At 36.9% G+C, this 17,924-nt stretch overlaps 1 protein-coding gene across 2 annotated transcripts in view; it reads left to right on the top strand.

Moving 5' to 3' along the window:
• SYNPR (synaptoporin) overlaps positions 1-17,924 on the top strand; it is a 395,202-nt gene that overhangs the window by 251,096 nt on the left and 126,182 nt on the right. For both annotated transcript variants that reach the window (XM_069084190.1, XM_069084191.1), the window contains one exon: positions 9,526-9,650. In XM_069084190.1, coding sequence (XP_068940291.1) covers positions 9,526-9,650 — 125 coding nt within the window. The remainder of the gene's footprint in view (positions 1-9,525; positions 9,651-17,924) is intronic.

The raw sequence follows: 17,924 nt of genomic DNA, 5'->3' as shown, positions 1-17,924 counted from the left end.
ATGCATGGATGCATGGATGCATGGATGGATGGATGGATGGATGGATGCATGGATGCATGGATGCATGGATGGATGAAACATCTATTTAGGCAGCACAGTGGATAGAAGGTTAGACCCGGTGTTACAAAGTTCTGATTTCAAATCCTGTCTCAAACACTAGCTGTATAACCCCAGGAAAGTTGTTATTTAAAAATCTCAGTTTTGACATATGTAAAATGAGTACAATACCACCTACCTTAAAGAGTTGTTGTAAGGATTAAGTAAGATAGCATATGTAAAGAGTGTTGCAAAACTTCAAACGAAAACTTTAAGAACATAAATGATAGCTCTTATTAAGACAGTCAGGCAATATTAGTATGATTCAATATTTACTATATGCCAAACACTGTATGCAAAGGAATGTTTGCTAAGTTGAACTAAATTTAATTCAGAGGAGAAGCTGTATGTCTGCTTGTGTTATTCTTCAGTGGAGAATCCTTTCCTGGAGGAATTGAACTAAACGGCCACTGAGGTTCCTGCCTGGTTCTGTGAATTGAATTGCACTGAATGGAATTGAAAGAAATATGTTTCTGTGCCTGACTCCTAAGAGACTATTTCTCTTCAAAGCCTTTTGTAATGACTGACATTAGAAATAGCGGACCAACCTCCAGAGACAAGTCAAGATTGCTCCTAATTTTTTTAATTAATTTTTTAAAATTAATTTGTTTACTTTTAGTTTACAGGGTTCAAATCCACAATTCCTTGAGTTTCACATTTTGTCCCCCTCCCTCCCCTCCCCCCCATGGTGGCATATAGTCAAGTATAGGATCTGTAAATACTTTCACATTATACATCAGTCAGGTTATAAAGACAGATTGTATCAGATGGAATGAAAAATGGTAAAGAGGACATAAAACCAAACAAGAAAAGGAAAAAGATCAGGTATTTTGCTTCCATCTGGATATAAACTAAGTTCTTTCTAGATCTTTCTCTGGATGTACACATTTCTCTCCATCATGAGTCTTTTGGGATTGACTTATATCACTGCATTGCTGAGAAAAGTCCAGCCTATCAAAGTTGGTCATCACAAATACGTTGTGTCTATAATTGTGTACAAATTTCTCCTGGTTCTACTCTTCTCACTCAGCATCAGTTTGTATAAGCCTTTCCAGGTAAATATGAAGTCCATCTGCTCCTCGTTTCTTATAGCACAATAGTATTCCATAATATGCATATACCACAACTTGTTCAGCCATTCCCCAATTAATGGACACCCCCTTAATTTCTAATCCTTTGCCACCACAAAAAGAGATGCTATGAACATTTTTGTACATATGGGTCTTCCTCCCACTTCTATTATCTCTTTGGAATATAACCGTAGGAGTGGTATTGCTGGGTCAAAGGGTATGAAAGTATTTATAGCCCTTTGGGCATAATTCCAGATTGCTCTCCAGAAAGACTGGATCAGTTCACAACTCCACCAGCAATGCAATAGTGTTCCAATTTGCCCACATCCTCTCCAGCATTTGTCATTTTCCTGATTTGTCATCTTAGCCAATCTGACTGGTGAGATGTGGTACCTCAGGTTTGTTTTGATTAGCATTTCTCTAATCTATAGTGATTTAGAGCATTTCTTCATTTGCTTATAGATATCTTTATTTTCTTTCTCTGAAAATTGCCTGTTCATATCCTTTGACCATTTATCAATTGGGGAATGACTTGTATTCTTATAAATTTGACTCAATTCTCTGTATATTTTAGAAATGAGTCCTTTGTCAGAGACATAGGTTGTAAAGATTCTTTCCCAATTTCCCACCTCCCTCTTAATCTTGGTTACATTGGCTTTGTTTGCACAGAAGCTTTTCAATTTCATGTAGTCAAAATTATCCATTTTACATTTTATAATGTTCTCTAATTCTTGTTTAGTCATAAAGTCTTTCCCTCTCCACAAATCTGACAGGAAAACTATTCCTTGTTTTCTGAGATTGCTTACAGTATCAACCTTTATACCTAGATCATGCACCCATTTAAACTTGATTTTGGTATATGGTATTAGATAATGGTCTATGCCCAGTTTCTGCCATTCTATATATTCCAGTTTTCCTAGCAGTTTTTGTCAAATAGTGAGTTCTTATCCCCAAAACTAGGGTCTTGGGGTTTATCAAAAAATAGATTACTATAGTCGTTGACTTCTGAAATTTGTGTGCCTAATCTATTCCATTGATCCCACTCCTCTATTCCTCAGCCAGTACCAAGTACTTTTGATGACTGCTGCTTTATAATACAGATTGAAATCTGGTATAGCTAGTCCACCTTCCCTAGCATTTCTTTTCATTAATTCTGTTGATATTCTGGACCATTTATTCTTCCAAATGAATTTTGTTACTATTTTTTCTAGCTCTATAAAGTAGTTTTTTGGTAAATTGATTGGTATGGCACTAAATATAGAATTTAATTTAGGTAAAATTGTCATTTTTATTATATTAGCTTGACCCAGCCACAAGCAATTGATATTTTTCCAATTAATTAGATCTGACTTTATTTATGTGAAAAGTGTTTTATAGTTGTGGTCATATAGGTCCTGGGTTTGTTTTGGCAAGTAGATTCCCAAATATTTTATAATTCTACAGTAACTTAAAATGGGATTTCTCTTTCTATCTCTTGCTGTTAAATTTCACTGGAAATATATAGGAATAACGAGGATTTATGTGGGTTGATTTTATATCCTGCAACTTTGCCAAATTTATTTATTGTCTCAAGTAGTTTTTTTTACTTGATTCTCTAGGATTCTCTAAGTATATCCTCATATCATCTGCAAAGAGTGATAGCTTGGTCTCTTCTTTGACTAATTTGATTCCTTTGATTTCTTTTTCTTCTCTAATTGCTACTGCTAACATTTCTAGTACCAGATTGAATAAGAGGGGTGATAGTGGACACCTTTGTTTCACCCCTGATCTTATGGAAATGCTTCTAGCTTCTCCCCATTACATATAATACTTGCTAATGGTTTTAAATAGATACTACCTATTATTTTATGGAAGGCTCTATTTATTCCTATACTTTCTAATGTTTTTAATAGGAATGGATATTGTATTTTGTCAAAAGCCTTTTCTTCATCTATTGAGATGATCATGTTGCTTCTGCTAGTTTTATTGTTGATATGATCAACTATACTGATGGTTTTCCTAATATTAAACCATCCTTGCATTCCTGGAATAAATCCTACCTCATCAAAGTGTATTATTCTTGAGATAAGTTGCTGTAGTGTTTTTGCTAGTATGTTATTTAGAATTTTTGCATCTATATTCATGAGGGAGATTGGTCTGTAATTTTCTTTCTCTGTTTTATCTCTTCCTGATTTAGGTATCAGTACCATGTTTGTGTCATAAAAAGAATTTGGTAGGACTCCTTTTCACTAATTTTCCCAAATAGTTTGTAGAGTAATGGAATCAATTGTTCTTTAAATGTTTGATAGAATTCACTAGTAAATCCATCTGGTGCTGTAGATTTTTTCCTAGGGAGTTGACTGATGGCTTGTTCAATTTCTTTTTCTGAGATGGGGTTATTTAAGTAATTTACTTCCTCTTCAGTTAATCAGGGCAACTTGTATTTTTGTAAATATTCATTCATTTCCCTAAGATTGTCAAATTTATGTGCATACAATTGGGAAAAATAATTCCTAATTATTATTTTGATTTCCTCTTCATTGGAGGTAGATTCACCCTTTTCATTTCTGATACTCATAATTTGGTTTTCTTTCTTTTTTTTTTATCATATTGACTGAGTCTATCAATTTGGTTAGTTTTTTCATAAAACCAGCTCTTAGTTTTATATATTAATTCAATAGTTTTCTTAATTTCAATTTTATTAATCTCTCCTTTGGTTTTCAATATTTCTAATTTGGTATTTAATTGGGGATTTTGAATTTGTTCTTTTTCTAGGTTTTTCAATTGCATGCCCAATTTGTTGACCTTCCTTTTCTCTAATTTAATCATGTATGCACTCAGGGATATAAAACTTCCCCTAAGAACTGCCTTTAATGCATCCCACAAATTTTGGTATGTTGTCTCATTATTATCATTCTCTTTAATGAAATTACTGATTGTTTCTATAATTTCTTGTTTGACTCACTCATTCTTTAGGATTAAATTGTTTAACTTACAATTCATTTTTAGTCTGTCTTTCCATGGCCCTTTATTGCATATAATTTATATTGCATCATGATCTGAGAAGAATGCATTTAATATTTCTGCCTTACTGCATAGAATTGTGAGGTTATTATGCCTTAGAACGTGGGCAATTTTTGAGTATGTGCCATAAACTGCTGAGAAGAAAGTATATTCCATTTTATCCCCATTCAGTTTTCTCCAGAGATCTATCATACCTATCCTCTCTAAAATTCTGTTCACCTCCTTAACTTCTTTCTTGTTTATTTTGAGGTTGGATTTATCAGGTTCATAGAGGGGAAGATTAAGGTCTCCCACTAGTATAGTTTTGCTATCTATTTCTCCTTTTAATTCCTTTACCTTCTCCTCTAGGAATTTGGATGCTAGTCCACTTGGTGCATATATGTTAAGTAATGATATTGCTTCATTCTTGATGGTGCCTTTTAACAGGATATAGTTTCCTTCCTTATCTCTTTTAATTAGGTCAATTTTTGCTTTTTCTTTATCTGAGATAAGGATTGCTACCCCTGCTTTTTTTTACTTTAGCTGAGGCATGATATATTTTACTCCAGCCTTTTACCTTTACCCTGTGTGTAACCCTCTGTTTCAGATGTGTTTCTTGTAAACAACATATTGTAGGATTATGATTTTTAATCCATTCTGCTATACATCTCCATTTTATGGGATAGTTCCTTCCATTCACATTTACAGCTATGATTGTTATCTGTTTCTTTCCCTCCATCGTATTCTCTCCCTTGTTAATGCTCTTATTTCCCCCCCTTCTCCCTTCCCCCCATTATTAGTTTTCCTTTTGACCACTGCCTCCCTCAGTATTCCCTTATCATCCCCCCTCACTTTTCCTCCCCTTTCCCCTTACTTCTTCCTTCCCTACTAACTACCCCCCCTTTTGTAGCCCTTTCCCCCTCCTACTCCCTGTAGGATATTTTTATACTAAATGAAGCATGTTATTTATTCTTCGCACCAAGAGTGACAGGAAAAAATCTCTTGCAAAGCTCCTCTCCCTCCCTTCTTTCCCTCGAAAATGATACTTTTTGTGTTCTTCTCCATAGAGTTCTATGCTTAACTGGTTGTTATTCCTTCCTTGTACCAGAACCAATGAGAGAAAAGCTCATATGATTCTCATTGCCCTCCCTTCTTTTACTCTGCTATACTGTTTTTATGCCTCTTTGTGTGGCATAATTTACCCTTTTCCACTTCATTCATCCCTCTTCTTACATTGCAGTACCTTTGTAGCGCTTAATAAGATTTTTTTTAATCGTCATTTTGGATATTTTATACTTATACCGTCCATTTGTCTATAACCAGTTTGCTCTTATCAAATAGCAGGGTGTGTGTGTGTGTGTGTGTGTGTGTGTGTTTTCCTTGATCACCTTTCTACGTCATTGTTGCATCTTGTAATTGGAGGTTGAATTTTCCATTGAGTTCTGGCTTTTTCATCAGGACGGTCTGGAACTCTGTTATATCATTGAATGACCATCTCTTTACCTTGAAGAATATGCTCAGTCTCCCTGGGTAGGTGATCCTTGGTTGTAACCCGAGCTCTTTTGCCTCCTGAAAAATTGTATTCCATTGCCGCCGATCTTTCAGTGTAGAGGCTGCCAAATCCTGTACAATCCTCACTGTGGACCCTCGATATTTGAATTGTTTTGCCTGCTTGATACCCTCTTTTATCTGGTAGTTCTGGAGTTTGGCCACAACATTTCAAGGACTTTTCAGTTTGGGATCTCTTTCAGCAGGTGTCTGGGGGATTCTCTCAATTTCTATTTTACCCTCAGGTTCTAATATCTCAGGGCAGTTTTCCTTAACAAACTCTTGGAGAATGTTGTCCAGGTTCATTTTATTCATCATGATTTTCTGGTAGGCCTATGATTCTCAGATTATCTCTCCTGGATCTGTTTTCCAGGTCAGTTATTTTTCCATTGAGGTATTTTACCTCTTTTTTCTAATTTTTCATTCTTGTTGTTTTGTTTGACTAATTCTTGGTTCCTCATAGAGTTATTTGTTTCAATTTGGTTGATTCTATTTCTTAGCAAATCATTTTCCTTGGTTAATTTTTGGAGCTCCTTTTCTATATCATACACTTTTCTTTTAAGAGAGATGTTTTCTTCATTATAATGTTTTTCTAATTCTGCAATTTTGGTTTTGAGAGAATTATTCATTTTGTCGTCTATCTCTCTCATTTGATCTTCAAAGTTCCTTTTGATCTCATCTAGGAGAGCTTTCTGTGCTTGGGACCCATTCCCTGTTGATGTTTCAGCTGTGGGTGTGGAGTCCACATTGTCTCCCTCTGAGTTTGGTTCCTCCCTCTGAGAATAGTAGGACTCCAGAGTCTTTGTAGTCTGCTTTCTACCCATTTTGAGGCAGGACCCTAGCCACGCCCTTCCTCTAGGGATCCCAAGCCTTTACTGTAGAGGGTTTTGCCCGGGGAAGGGGGGATTAGAGCAGGCGAGGTTCGGACTGTCATCCTGGTCTTTGGAGGTCCTGATAGGGGCTTTTTTTTTTTAATTTCTGGGCTATGAAGTGGTAGCCCCAGAAGTATTTGCTGTCTGGGACAGGGGCCCCTGAATTTGGTTTTTACCTTGCCCTTTCCAGTCCCAACCCTTTGGTGATAGGCCTGGTAGTGGCCCTTGTGGTTGGTCAGACAACTTGCCCTCTAAGTTGATCAGGCCTCTTCTGGGCCTGCCTCTGCAGGCTGTGCTTTCCGGGCCTGCTTCTGCATCTGTGGGCCTCACCTTCCAGGCCTGCCTCTCCATTGCTTCTAATTTTAAGAATGTCATAGTGCCATTAGAAGAAGCCAGACCAAATTTGTCTTCATCATTGATGAGTATTCCTACAGCATAAAAATGAACCCAAGTACAATGGGCCTTGATGAGCCTAGATTAAGAGAGTGGAAAACTATGTCAGTGGGCTTAAAGGCTTGCAGGGTGGAAGGGTTAATACTATAGCAGGAAAGAGATTCAGAAACCATTTGGCTCCCTGGGGACCTCTATTTTTACAGATGAAAAAAATGGAAGATCAGAGTCAGAACTAGCATTCAGGTCCCTTCCTTAGGCCAATGATCTTTCCTCAAGGTCATTCTACCATGCTAAAAAGACTTTCTTCCATACCCCACAATTGTGACCTTTTCTGTGGGTCTCTTTCTCTATATCTTTCTATATCTCTTGTTTCCTCTCCTATCTCCTCTTCTCCTTCTCCCCTTTCCTCACCTTTTCCCTCTCCTTCTCTGTCTCTGTCTCTCTCTGTCTCAGTATCCTCTGAAAGGGAAAGGTGAATAACAGTTCATTGCTCCTCCTATATCACCATTGTTTTGACTGTGTCTCTTGTACTTCGAGTGGACCAAACTAAGTTCATTGTCAGCAGCCATAATAACAACAATAATAATATCAAAATTATTATTATTATTAAGCACTATGTTTATACATCTCTATTGTGAAATGTTTGCAAAGTGTTGTACATGTTTTATCTATTAATCTTCACAACGACCCTTTTAGTTACATGCCATTATTACTTCCATTTTATGGGTGAGGAAATTGGGTCTCAAGGGATATGTGACTTCTCCTGGTCATTTACCTAGTAAACATTTGAGGCAGGATTTGAACTCAAATCTTCCTAATTCCAAGTCTAGTGCTCGATCCACTGCATCTAGCTGCCTAATTATCTTATATACCAAACCTAAATGGACAATTTCTTAATGAATGATGATAAAACGTAATTGACACCCAAAATATTTTGAACCAAATTTCATATTTATTTTATGTTTAAAAAGCACTTCAATTTCAGGATCTTATGGTGCATCAGAATTTTTACAAAATCACATAAAATCAAGTAGGAAGGGACCTCAGAAGCCATCTTGGTCAACCCATACACAAACAAGAATCTCTTTAGGGCAGTGTGGTACAGTGAAAGGGTACTAGCTCTGGAGTCAAAGAATCTGGGTTCAATCCTTGCCTTTGACATTTGATACTTGTGTCACATTCAGAAAGTCACTAAACCTCCTGGTTTCAATTTTCTCATCTATAAAGTGAGGACATTGATCTAGATCATCTTTGAGGTTCCTTCTAGATCTATGATCCTATGATCCCTCTAAAAGAGATTCATATTTTAACCTATTTTATGTCTTGGACCCCATTGGCCATCAAGTGAAATCATTAGATCATTTATCAGTATACTGTTTTTAAATTTGTAATTGGAAGAAATATTGTTTCTTATTTAGAGGTTAGTGAAAATGAAGATCTATTTTTTCATATCTAAGTCCATGAACCCCTTAAGATCTATGCACTGACATCTTGGGTTCATGGATGTTAGGTTAAGATTATCTGTTTGAAAACAGAACTTCATACATTCAGTCATTTCTCAAAGGCCTTGCAGGCAAGGAAATTCAAGCCCTCACAAGGTAAACCCAGCCACTTTGATTACCTCAAATTATTACATAGATTAACCTTATATCAAATCTAAGTTGCTATTATTAAATGTCCACCTGTTGAACTTAAGATATGCCAATTAGGGTTAAGTAACATAATCAGTCTTCCACATGGTCATCCTTCTTGTACTTGAATAATGCTCATGCATTCATTGTCCAATCATGTAGCAGTATTAATTATTGACAGTGTGTTTGACATAAGGAAGATACAGAGATTTTTTTTAAAGGAGGCCACAGCTTCAAGGATTTATCTAAGAAAGGAGTTTCCAATATAGGAATCTCACTTTGTCCAATTGCTATAGAAGCATGGACAGGTTGAGTTCCAGGTAATACTAACAAGATTGAGGCCAAACACAATTGGTCAATCCAGAGAGCAAGACTTGAGACCTGGGTTTGGGGTTTTCTTTGTGTTATTGGTTGTCTGACTAATTAGGCATGAATAGGCTTGTCACATACATGCAGAACCATTCACCAAATTTGATCATAGCCTTTGGTGATCCAGAACCAAGGAGCACCAGCCCCTTGACTAATACTACTAATAAAAACTAATTGAAATATTTTCTTTTCTTGTAACTGTGGTCCTTTTGGCTATATCAGAGAACAAGATCAAAAATACTCTTTGCCGGGGCGGCCAGGTAGCACAGTGAGTAAGAGCACCGGCTCCAGTGTTGGCATGACCTGGAGATCGAATCCCAGGCTCAGACACTTAGCACCACACCCAGAAATAACTGACCATGTAACCTTGAGCAAGTTACTTAACCCCAATTGCTTTAAAAAAAAAATACTCTTTGTCAGTAGCATGTGGCACAATGTGGATGTTTAGGTCATTTGAGTGAAAAAACAGTAAGTTATGACATTAGATTGTCTAATACTTTGAGTAATCTGAAATAATTTCTGCTCATTTTCCAAGCTTATTTAACTTTCTTCTTTTCTTTTCAGCTTTTTGCAATCTTTGCATTTGCAACATGTGGTGGCTATTCTGGCGCACTGAGGCTGAGCGTGGATTGTGCCAACAAAACCGAGAGTGACCTCAGCATTGACATAGATTTTGCCTATCCTTTCAGGTAATTTCAGGTGCTCTTCTTCAAACAATTTGCTCTCCTCTTTCTGTATGGTAAATCCAAATAATTCCGAAGTTCCATGAATGCATGGGGATTTCCTTGGAGATCAATATAAATCTAGGGAATATTAAAGGACAAAGAATGAGCTTAGTGTTTCTCTCACCAAAGTTAGGGGGGGTCTTTACTTTTCATAGAATCTAGATCTAAAGCTAGAAGTCTCTGAGGTCATGTAGTCCAACAACCATTATTTTATAAACAAGGAAACTGTGGATTAGTTAGTGTCATACAGTCAATAAGTTGCTGACACACAATCCAAATTCAGGTTCTCTGACTCCAAGTTTTCTGCTTTTTCCATTTTTCTATGAAGAGGTAATATTTAATGCCCACAAGGTAATTCATTGGAAACAGTTAGAGAAGAGATTAACCAATTAAGATTTAAAGGTCAATCTGTTGATGAGTATACATACATGAAGAGCATTACAATTACTCTGGCCCCCATAAGACTGGAAGTCAATAGGGGCATGGAAAGCCTAAGAAGTCACAGCACTAGACCATAACTATTTATCTAGTGCTTTCAGTACCAAGGTAGATGTAATTATTCAATTCGGTCCTTTTCCAATTTGGGGGTAAAGGTTCAAAAGACTTCAGATAGCCAATGCCCAGTTTTGATATTCCTAATATTCTTCTCAAGAAACCAGTCAGATCACAGAATCACAAATTTAGAGTTGAAAGAGGCCTCAGAAGCCATCTAGCCCAACCTCCTTGTTTTATACATGATAAAGGTGAAGCCCAAAGAGTTGAAATGTGTTACCCAGGTCAGGTCACATGAGTAATGAAGTGAGAGGTAAGATTTTAATCAGTCACTGTTCTTTGGACTATATCATACCACTCCCTGTTTTAATTAGAAAACATTAAAAAGAGCATAAATCCCAATCTAGAACCAAGATAGAAATCCTCTTAGAATCTGTTTTTTACCCTTTCAGAAGTATTCATATTCCTAGGAGAAATTTTTGCTGCCTCATTTCCTGGTCATAATAATTGGATGTCTCAAGTACTGACCATTTATTGGACATAACTAAGTATTCTCTTGTCCATTTTGGAACAATTTGGAACACTGACTTCCCAAGATTTTAAAATGCTGATGAATTTGTTCTATGAGTAGCATTCTGAAGAACATCTATGTTACTCTAAACAGTCCCCATTTCTTTTATTATAATTATGACTGAATATTTTTTTACTTTGCAAAGTCTTATGATTTTATTCTTGGCACGAGTCTCAAAACTGAGTTACCAGCAGTTTTAAGTCATCCAATTCAAAACAATTTTTTTTCAAAAGCACTTATTACAGATGAATCTAGACACTGAAATACTAGCAATTTAAATCATTTAAAAGTTATTTTCTCCTAAGACATTAAAAGTTAATATCACTAACATTGGTTCTGATCTTAATAACTAAATCAGTGTTTATTCATCAGCTTCTGACAACTTAGTTTATTGTGTACCAAAAAAGACAATAAAATCTGTTGCCTATTCATCTGAATAAAAGCAATTAATCTTTAAATGACATATTCAAGGAAGCTATTTAATAGGTTATCAGACAAATATGTCAGAATATGCAATGATGTCATTTTAAGAAACTCTAAAGAGTTTTGAGGTGTGTGTTGATTCTTCTACTAACAGTGCCAATGGCATACAGCAGAGATGTCAAACTTGTAGACCACAAAACTCTTAAATATGGATGAATGAGATTAAAATGTAATTGAAGAAGGTTTAGCAAAGTAAATAAAAATACAGTACAATGGATAATGTCAGTTTGCGTTCTAAGTCAATATGCAATCCATAGCAATCTGTTTCTATTTGGGTTTGACACCACTGATGTACAGCAAGTAACTTGACTTTTATGGCTAAAATACCAAGAACAAAGTTGTGAAAGAAAACTATTCTTAAAATAAAAGGAATTTAGATTCAATAATTTTCATTTTTGCCAGTTAACTATGAAACTTGCTGTCTTCATTTTGTAACTTTATTAAGGAGGTAAAATCAGGGGTTTGCAATATATTCAATGTTCATCTAATATGGAATATTGTTATCATTCTTATGATACTTGAGTATTCCATTTGATCATTGGAAAATTCTAACTCCATGCTGCCACCAGAAGTTTACTCATCTGACTGAGCAGTGTTTCATTAATAAGCATATAATAAAAGGATTGTGCAAACTGTCAGCAAAGGGGTCAAACATATTGTTTGAAAGTACCCCATGGGTATTCTTCAGTCATCAAGAGAATCATAAGAAGTTTGCGCCATAGTAGCCCACTGGAACAGGGCCCATTGAACTGAATATTACCTGGGGTTGAATTCTAAAAGATCCAAAATGGATTGAATCTCCAAAGGCAGGCACACAGGAGTTTCAATGAATAAATAAATGGAGAGAAAACATTCATTAAGGGCTTATTATTGTTCAAGAACTGGGGATATAAATACAAAATTCATTCTGGGACATCTTCATAGAAATTCTTAGCTGAAGATTGTCCAAATGAATGTCAGCCCATATGATCAGAGATTTAGAGTTGTAAGATCCCTCAGGACCATTGAATCCAACCCCTCTCATTTTACAGATTAGGAAATTGAAGCACAGAGAGTTTCAATGATGCCCAGTATCACATAGGTAGTAAGTGTCTGAGGCAGAATCTGAAACCAAGTTGTCCTGACTCTAAATCCAGTACAATGTCAATTCCACTTACTATAATGTATGAGAGGAATCCTGATCATTATCTAACATCAAACGAAAATCTGTGTGTACAAATATATGTTCCAAATATATTGAGGGGGGCTATAAGTTTATATTAAATTTGGCATAAATTCTATACATGTGTATATTTGAATATACAGCTTAATTAATACCTATAGGCATATATTTTTGTCTGTGTGTGTCTGTGTGCGTATGTGTGTGGGGAGAGAGAGAGAGAGAGAGAGAGAGAGAGAGAGAGAGAGAGAGAGAGAGAGAGAGAGAGAGAATTCAAATAATTAATAAATGCTTTGAGAGACAGTGTGTTGTAGCTAATAGAGAACTGGCTTTGGAGTCAGAAAGACTAACAAAGTATTAGAGTGGCATCATGATGGATGCTATTTCAGGAGAACCAAGGTCTCTCCAAGTATTGCATTTGGCTCTCAGGGCTTATCCTATCTCTTTTAGACCTTCTATGTGTCCATGCCTTCATAGGTATTTTAATCATTCTCCCACTAAGGCCAAGACCACTGTTCTTTCACTACATTGAATCAGCCCCACACAGAGAATTCTGAGAAGTATACCCTGAAGGTGGGGGGAAAAGAAGATGATGGCATGAACCACTCCTGATTATTTGAGGATGACTGACCTTCAGGAAGTGTCAAGATTTTATCAAGAATGAATAAGTTTGTTGTCATTTGTCCTTCATGCTCAAAGAGGACCAAAATGACCCCACAATGTTGGGGGTCACTGTACGGTGTGTCCGATTGTGACTGATCAGTCCAATTTAACTCAAAAGACTTTATCAGAGGTCAGGCACAATTAGTCTGTATTCGAATGAGTAACTTTAGAGTGCCCCTGGTCTCCCACAATTCCACCAGTACTGAGTTCACTGCAGGACAATAACTCACATTATGCTGTGCCTACTAGTGAATGCTTTCAATATTTATTCTTTCCAAAATTAAATTAGTAATTACTGCTCTAAGTCAATAGTAGTAAGACTTGTAACTCACAGGGAAGAGAAAGACACCTTTGAATATTATAAAAGGGTTTACCCACAATGGGCAGACTGTTATTTCTTTCTGACAACCACCCCACCCCATGTGATACCCTTAACTGAGGCAAACCTATGTTTAACTGTCCCACATTCATTAATGTGCTTTGCAGCTCACTTTTGTTTTTGTTTCACTGAGAAATTATTTTCTAACCTATCTTGTCTGATCTAAGTAAAAATGACATCTTATAGGAGGAAAAGAATAAAATGGGAAAGGAAGTAAACACCCCCTAGGGCCCTTAGGAGGGACCTTGGAGATTGTTTCACCACAGAAAAATTAAAAACAGGTAAGGGCACATGTCACCATCAGCCCTCCACCCCCTAATTCAGTACTCCATTTAGTGTGTTTTGGTACTGGAGGAAAAATCAATAAAGAGAAATGAGCATTGAAAGTGGCTTTATTTAGCTTTGGCTCAATAGACAGTCCCTCTGATCATTGCCAATTCCATCAACTTGGTTTGTATTTTTCTCACTTTTAGTTGATATGCAGAATGGGTATAAGTGGACAACAAAGAGAAAGGTACAGTGTTTGCTGCTCTCCATTGCTGCCAAGACTGACAGAAACAGTATTTCATTTCTGAGATGCATAGCTTATGGAATCATTCAAAATGGCACAAAATATAGGTTTGAGGAGTTCCTGGCAGATGATCTTCCAATGGCTTTCTTTATGATTCATCTAAAACAATGTATTAAAGGTTTTATGTAAGCATAAGGCACAATATAATAGAATCAATTATTGTTAAAGTCTCTTGAGGATTGATTTTCAAGGTATAGAGCAGATAATTTCCTGTGTTCCTCACCTTCTTTCTCCGTGAAAGAAAGGAATTTGACAACTTGACTTCTGAGGTAGCTTCCAGCTCCAAACCTATGATCCCTATGATTGTCAGATCTTCAGAGGAATTGCCCTTGAGGAGGTCTGTATTCATGAATGACCACCAAACGCATGAAGGTAGAGATGTTGCCAAAACTGTAGTTTGGGGAATGGTGTAGTCCCTGTTTTCAAAATGTCTGTCCCTCACTACAATTATGTGATGAATTACAGTGTGTCAGAGTTAGAAGTTGCCTCACTGATTACTCACTATTACAACCCACATCTAAATTGGAATTTCCTTAATAGCAGCATCCCTAACAAATACTCATCTAGTTTCTATTGGGTTTCCTTGAGTGAAGGGGAACTCATGGAGTCACCTAAGAATAGCCCTCCTGGATAAGGCTAACCCCAATATTTTTTTTGCTTTTTGGAGGGGGTAAGGCAGGGCAATTGGCATTAATTGACTTGCCCAAGGTCACAAGACTAGTAAGTGTTAAATGTCTGAGGTTGGATTTGAACTCAGGTACTCCTGACTCCAGGGATGGTGCTCTATTCACTGCACCACCTAGCCACCCCCCTCAATATTTTTTTCTTGCAACCTTAATTAAACCAGCAAGTCAACTCTCTTTATGAATTTTAGATATTTTCCTAACTAGAGTCTCTGCACTCCAAACTGAGAGTTGATAACTTTTCATGTGCTATAAATACCAGAAACAAATAAGAAAGGACTTAGAGGATCTGAGGGCCCTTATATAAACTCTAGACTGAATGTAATCTAATTTCTATAACAAGGGGTGGCTGATTAATCCGGACAGAGGAGGAAACAGAAGGGAAGGAGTACAGGCTGGTCAATACTACCTTCCACAGAGACACCCCCTGGCAACAAAGTTGGTTACAAATATTTCCTTGGTATACCCATTGTTCCTAATTCCACCATGGCAGCTTGATTGTTTTAGCCATATAAATTTCTCATCCAACTAGGTTTTGATTTTTTAAAAATAATCATGGGTTGTATAACAACTAAACAAAGCTCTTGCTAAATTTCCATTAGACGTTCAGCATAGTACAATGGAAAGAGAACTGTACCTGGAGAACAGAGGGCCTGGGTTCAGATTCCAACTGGGGATTTTGTATGTGTACCTTCAGCAAGCCATTTTCTCTCCCTGATCCTCAGGGCTTTTTTTATTTTAAACTGTTAAAATGAGATTGGATTAGCTTATCTCTAAGAGTCCTTCCAGTTCCAAGTTCCATGAATATGAGAATTGGGGCTCAGTCAGCAGCAGAAAGAGAGACATCAGGGATCCTGAAATTAGAGAAATCTTATAGAGGAATTGCAAGACACAATATGGAGAGTCAGAGATTAGATAAACAAACAGGATTGAAAGATTTCTACAAGTGGAAATAGGAGGAGATCCAGTAGGCAAGCAGAGCATGCTAGACAAGTCTGGCAATGGGCAATAGGCAAGAATCTGTTCAGACTGGCAAGTAAGTGACATTAGAGTATTCTAAAAGAAATAGTAGGACTCATCTATGGGGCATTAGGTTGAGGAAAACATATCTAACTCACTGAGAGGGGTGGAATGAGGATAATAGTACCTCAGTCCTGTAGAAACCAAGGTAATGGTTATAGACAAAGTTTCAGACAATAGAGACAAGGTAAAAGCCCAGATCCTGAAACTAGGGTTTAATGTCATGATGGAACTAAGAACACCAAGTTGGATATTTCTGGCTGACTTGAGGTTGCAGTAGCTATGGCGCAACAGGTCCTTGTTTATTTCCCTGGGGGTTCAGGCGGGCAGCAGAATGTGCCAGGGTTAGGCTCAGAGTTGAATCTTCAATAGATCAAGTGATAATTAAGCGACCTAACCTGTGGAAGTTAGAATGATTCAGAAGGTAAGGAAATTGAAAAATCCTTACAGTGACAAATATCAAAGATCAGTGATTCCATATTTTAAAAGATAAAGACCCTATTTATTTTTTCAAAGTTTCATGGACATCCTCATATGATGTTAGCTAGAACAATAGCTAATATTCCTTCAGCACTTTAATGTTTGCAAGCATATTATGTATATTACCTCACTGAATCATCACAGCCATGTGAGTTGGATGCTACAATTACTTCCATTTTATAGATGAGGGGGAAGGGAAGGGGAAGGAACCATCATTTGTATAATACCTACTATGTGCCAGATGCTATAAACATTCTCTTATTTGATGAGGAAAATAAGTCTCTATGGTAGGATTTAAATTCAGGTCTTGACTCTAGCACCAGCCTTCTATTTCCTATGCCATCTAGCTGACTAGTTATACCCTTAGTATCTACTGATTGTGAAAATTCATTATGATAAAAAATTGTTAATTGTGTAATGTTCATGAATGGCTTTCTATTCAACCAATCATAAAATGTAATATCTTGTTTTTTCTTGCCAGATCTACTGGCATAGGGAGCTATAAGTGAGACACACCATCTAAGACTGCAAATGGGTCTCACATTTAGTATGTGTCAGAAGTCAGACTTGGAAGGTCTTCCTGATTATGAAGCTAACTCTCTACCCACTATGGAAAAAAAGGCATATTTGTGTAAATGGGACAGGAACTTCACTGTGATGGCACGAAGTCCAACAGATGGTTCTCCCTCCCCCAGTATTTAGCCAAAGAATATTTATATAATAGGGACATCATTGAAGTTGAAAGGTCCAAGGTGAGTCATGAGACTCAGAGAACACAGGAAACCACTGAGACATAGAAGAAAATGCAGTGTTGTGCAGTGGCAAGCAGGATGGATTGGAAGTCAGATAACCTAAATTCAGACATGAGCTATGAAGCTAACTACCTGTGCCCCTTTTAGCAAGTTTCTTGATGTCTTCACAACTCAGATGCTTCATCTATAAAATGAGGTAGTTGGAAATTGATAGCTAAGCTCTCTTTCTGTTCTAAGCCTAATATTCAAGCAAAGGGAAATCCCTAATCCTAAATCAGAAAAGTGTCTGGGCTAGAGACCCTTTGAGAAGAGGGTAAAGGAAGTAAAGTAAAACTCTTGGCACAGTGCCTACCACATAATAAGTGCTATTAAAATGCATATTCTCTTCCCTTCCTTCACCTATAAAATGTAGGAATTAGAGTAAATGACCTTTTACCTTCCTTATGGAACTAGATTTATGATCCTTTGAACATCTTTGATAGCACTGATTCAGGAAAAATTAATAGAGGAAAAAGCTCTGACTCTGAAATCAAAAGACTTGGGTTCAAATTCCACCTCTAACACATGCTACCTGTGTGACTTTAAGCAAATTACTATATGTACCTATGGCTCAGTTAGTTTATTTGTAAAATAAATTGAATTGGGTTGAAGTGGATGAGCTCTGAGGTCTCTTCCAGCTTTAGATCTATGAACCAATTACTCAGACATTGAATGTTTTATTAGGGTGAACATTCCTGTCAATCTCTTCCCTACCCCATCCAACCATTTGTAATGATTTTATATGTTTGCAATCTTTTTTGCCTAGCAGTTAACTCACTTTACTTCTAAGATGCTCATTTGTAAAATGCTTTATAAGTATTCTTTATGACAAAACTTAGAGTGTCTACAATCTCTCTTCTCCCTCTCCTCTCTCCCCTCTCACCTCTCCCCCTCTCCCTCTCCCTCTCCCCTTCCCTCCCTTCCTCCCTCCCTCCCTCTTTCCTTC

The sequence above is a fragment of the Petaurus breviceps genome, unplaced genomic scaffold, assembly GCF_028583685.1.
Source record: "Petaurus breviceps papuanus isolate PSGF00001 unplaced genomic scaffold, PetGlider_PUasm1.0 174, whole genome shotgun sequence".
NCBI lineage: Eukaryota > Metazoa > Chordata > Mammalia > Diprotodontia > Petauridae > Petaurus > Petaurus breviceps.
The sequence above is the reverse complement of the archived record's forward strand: the minus strand, read 5'-3'. Positions and strand labels throughout refer to the sequence as shown.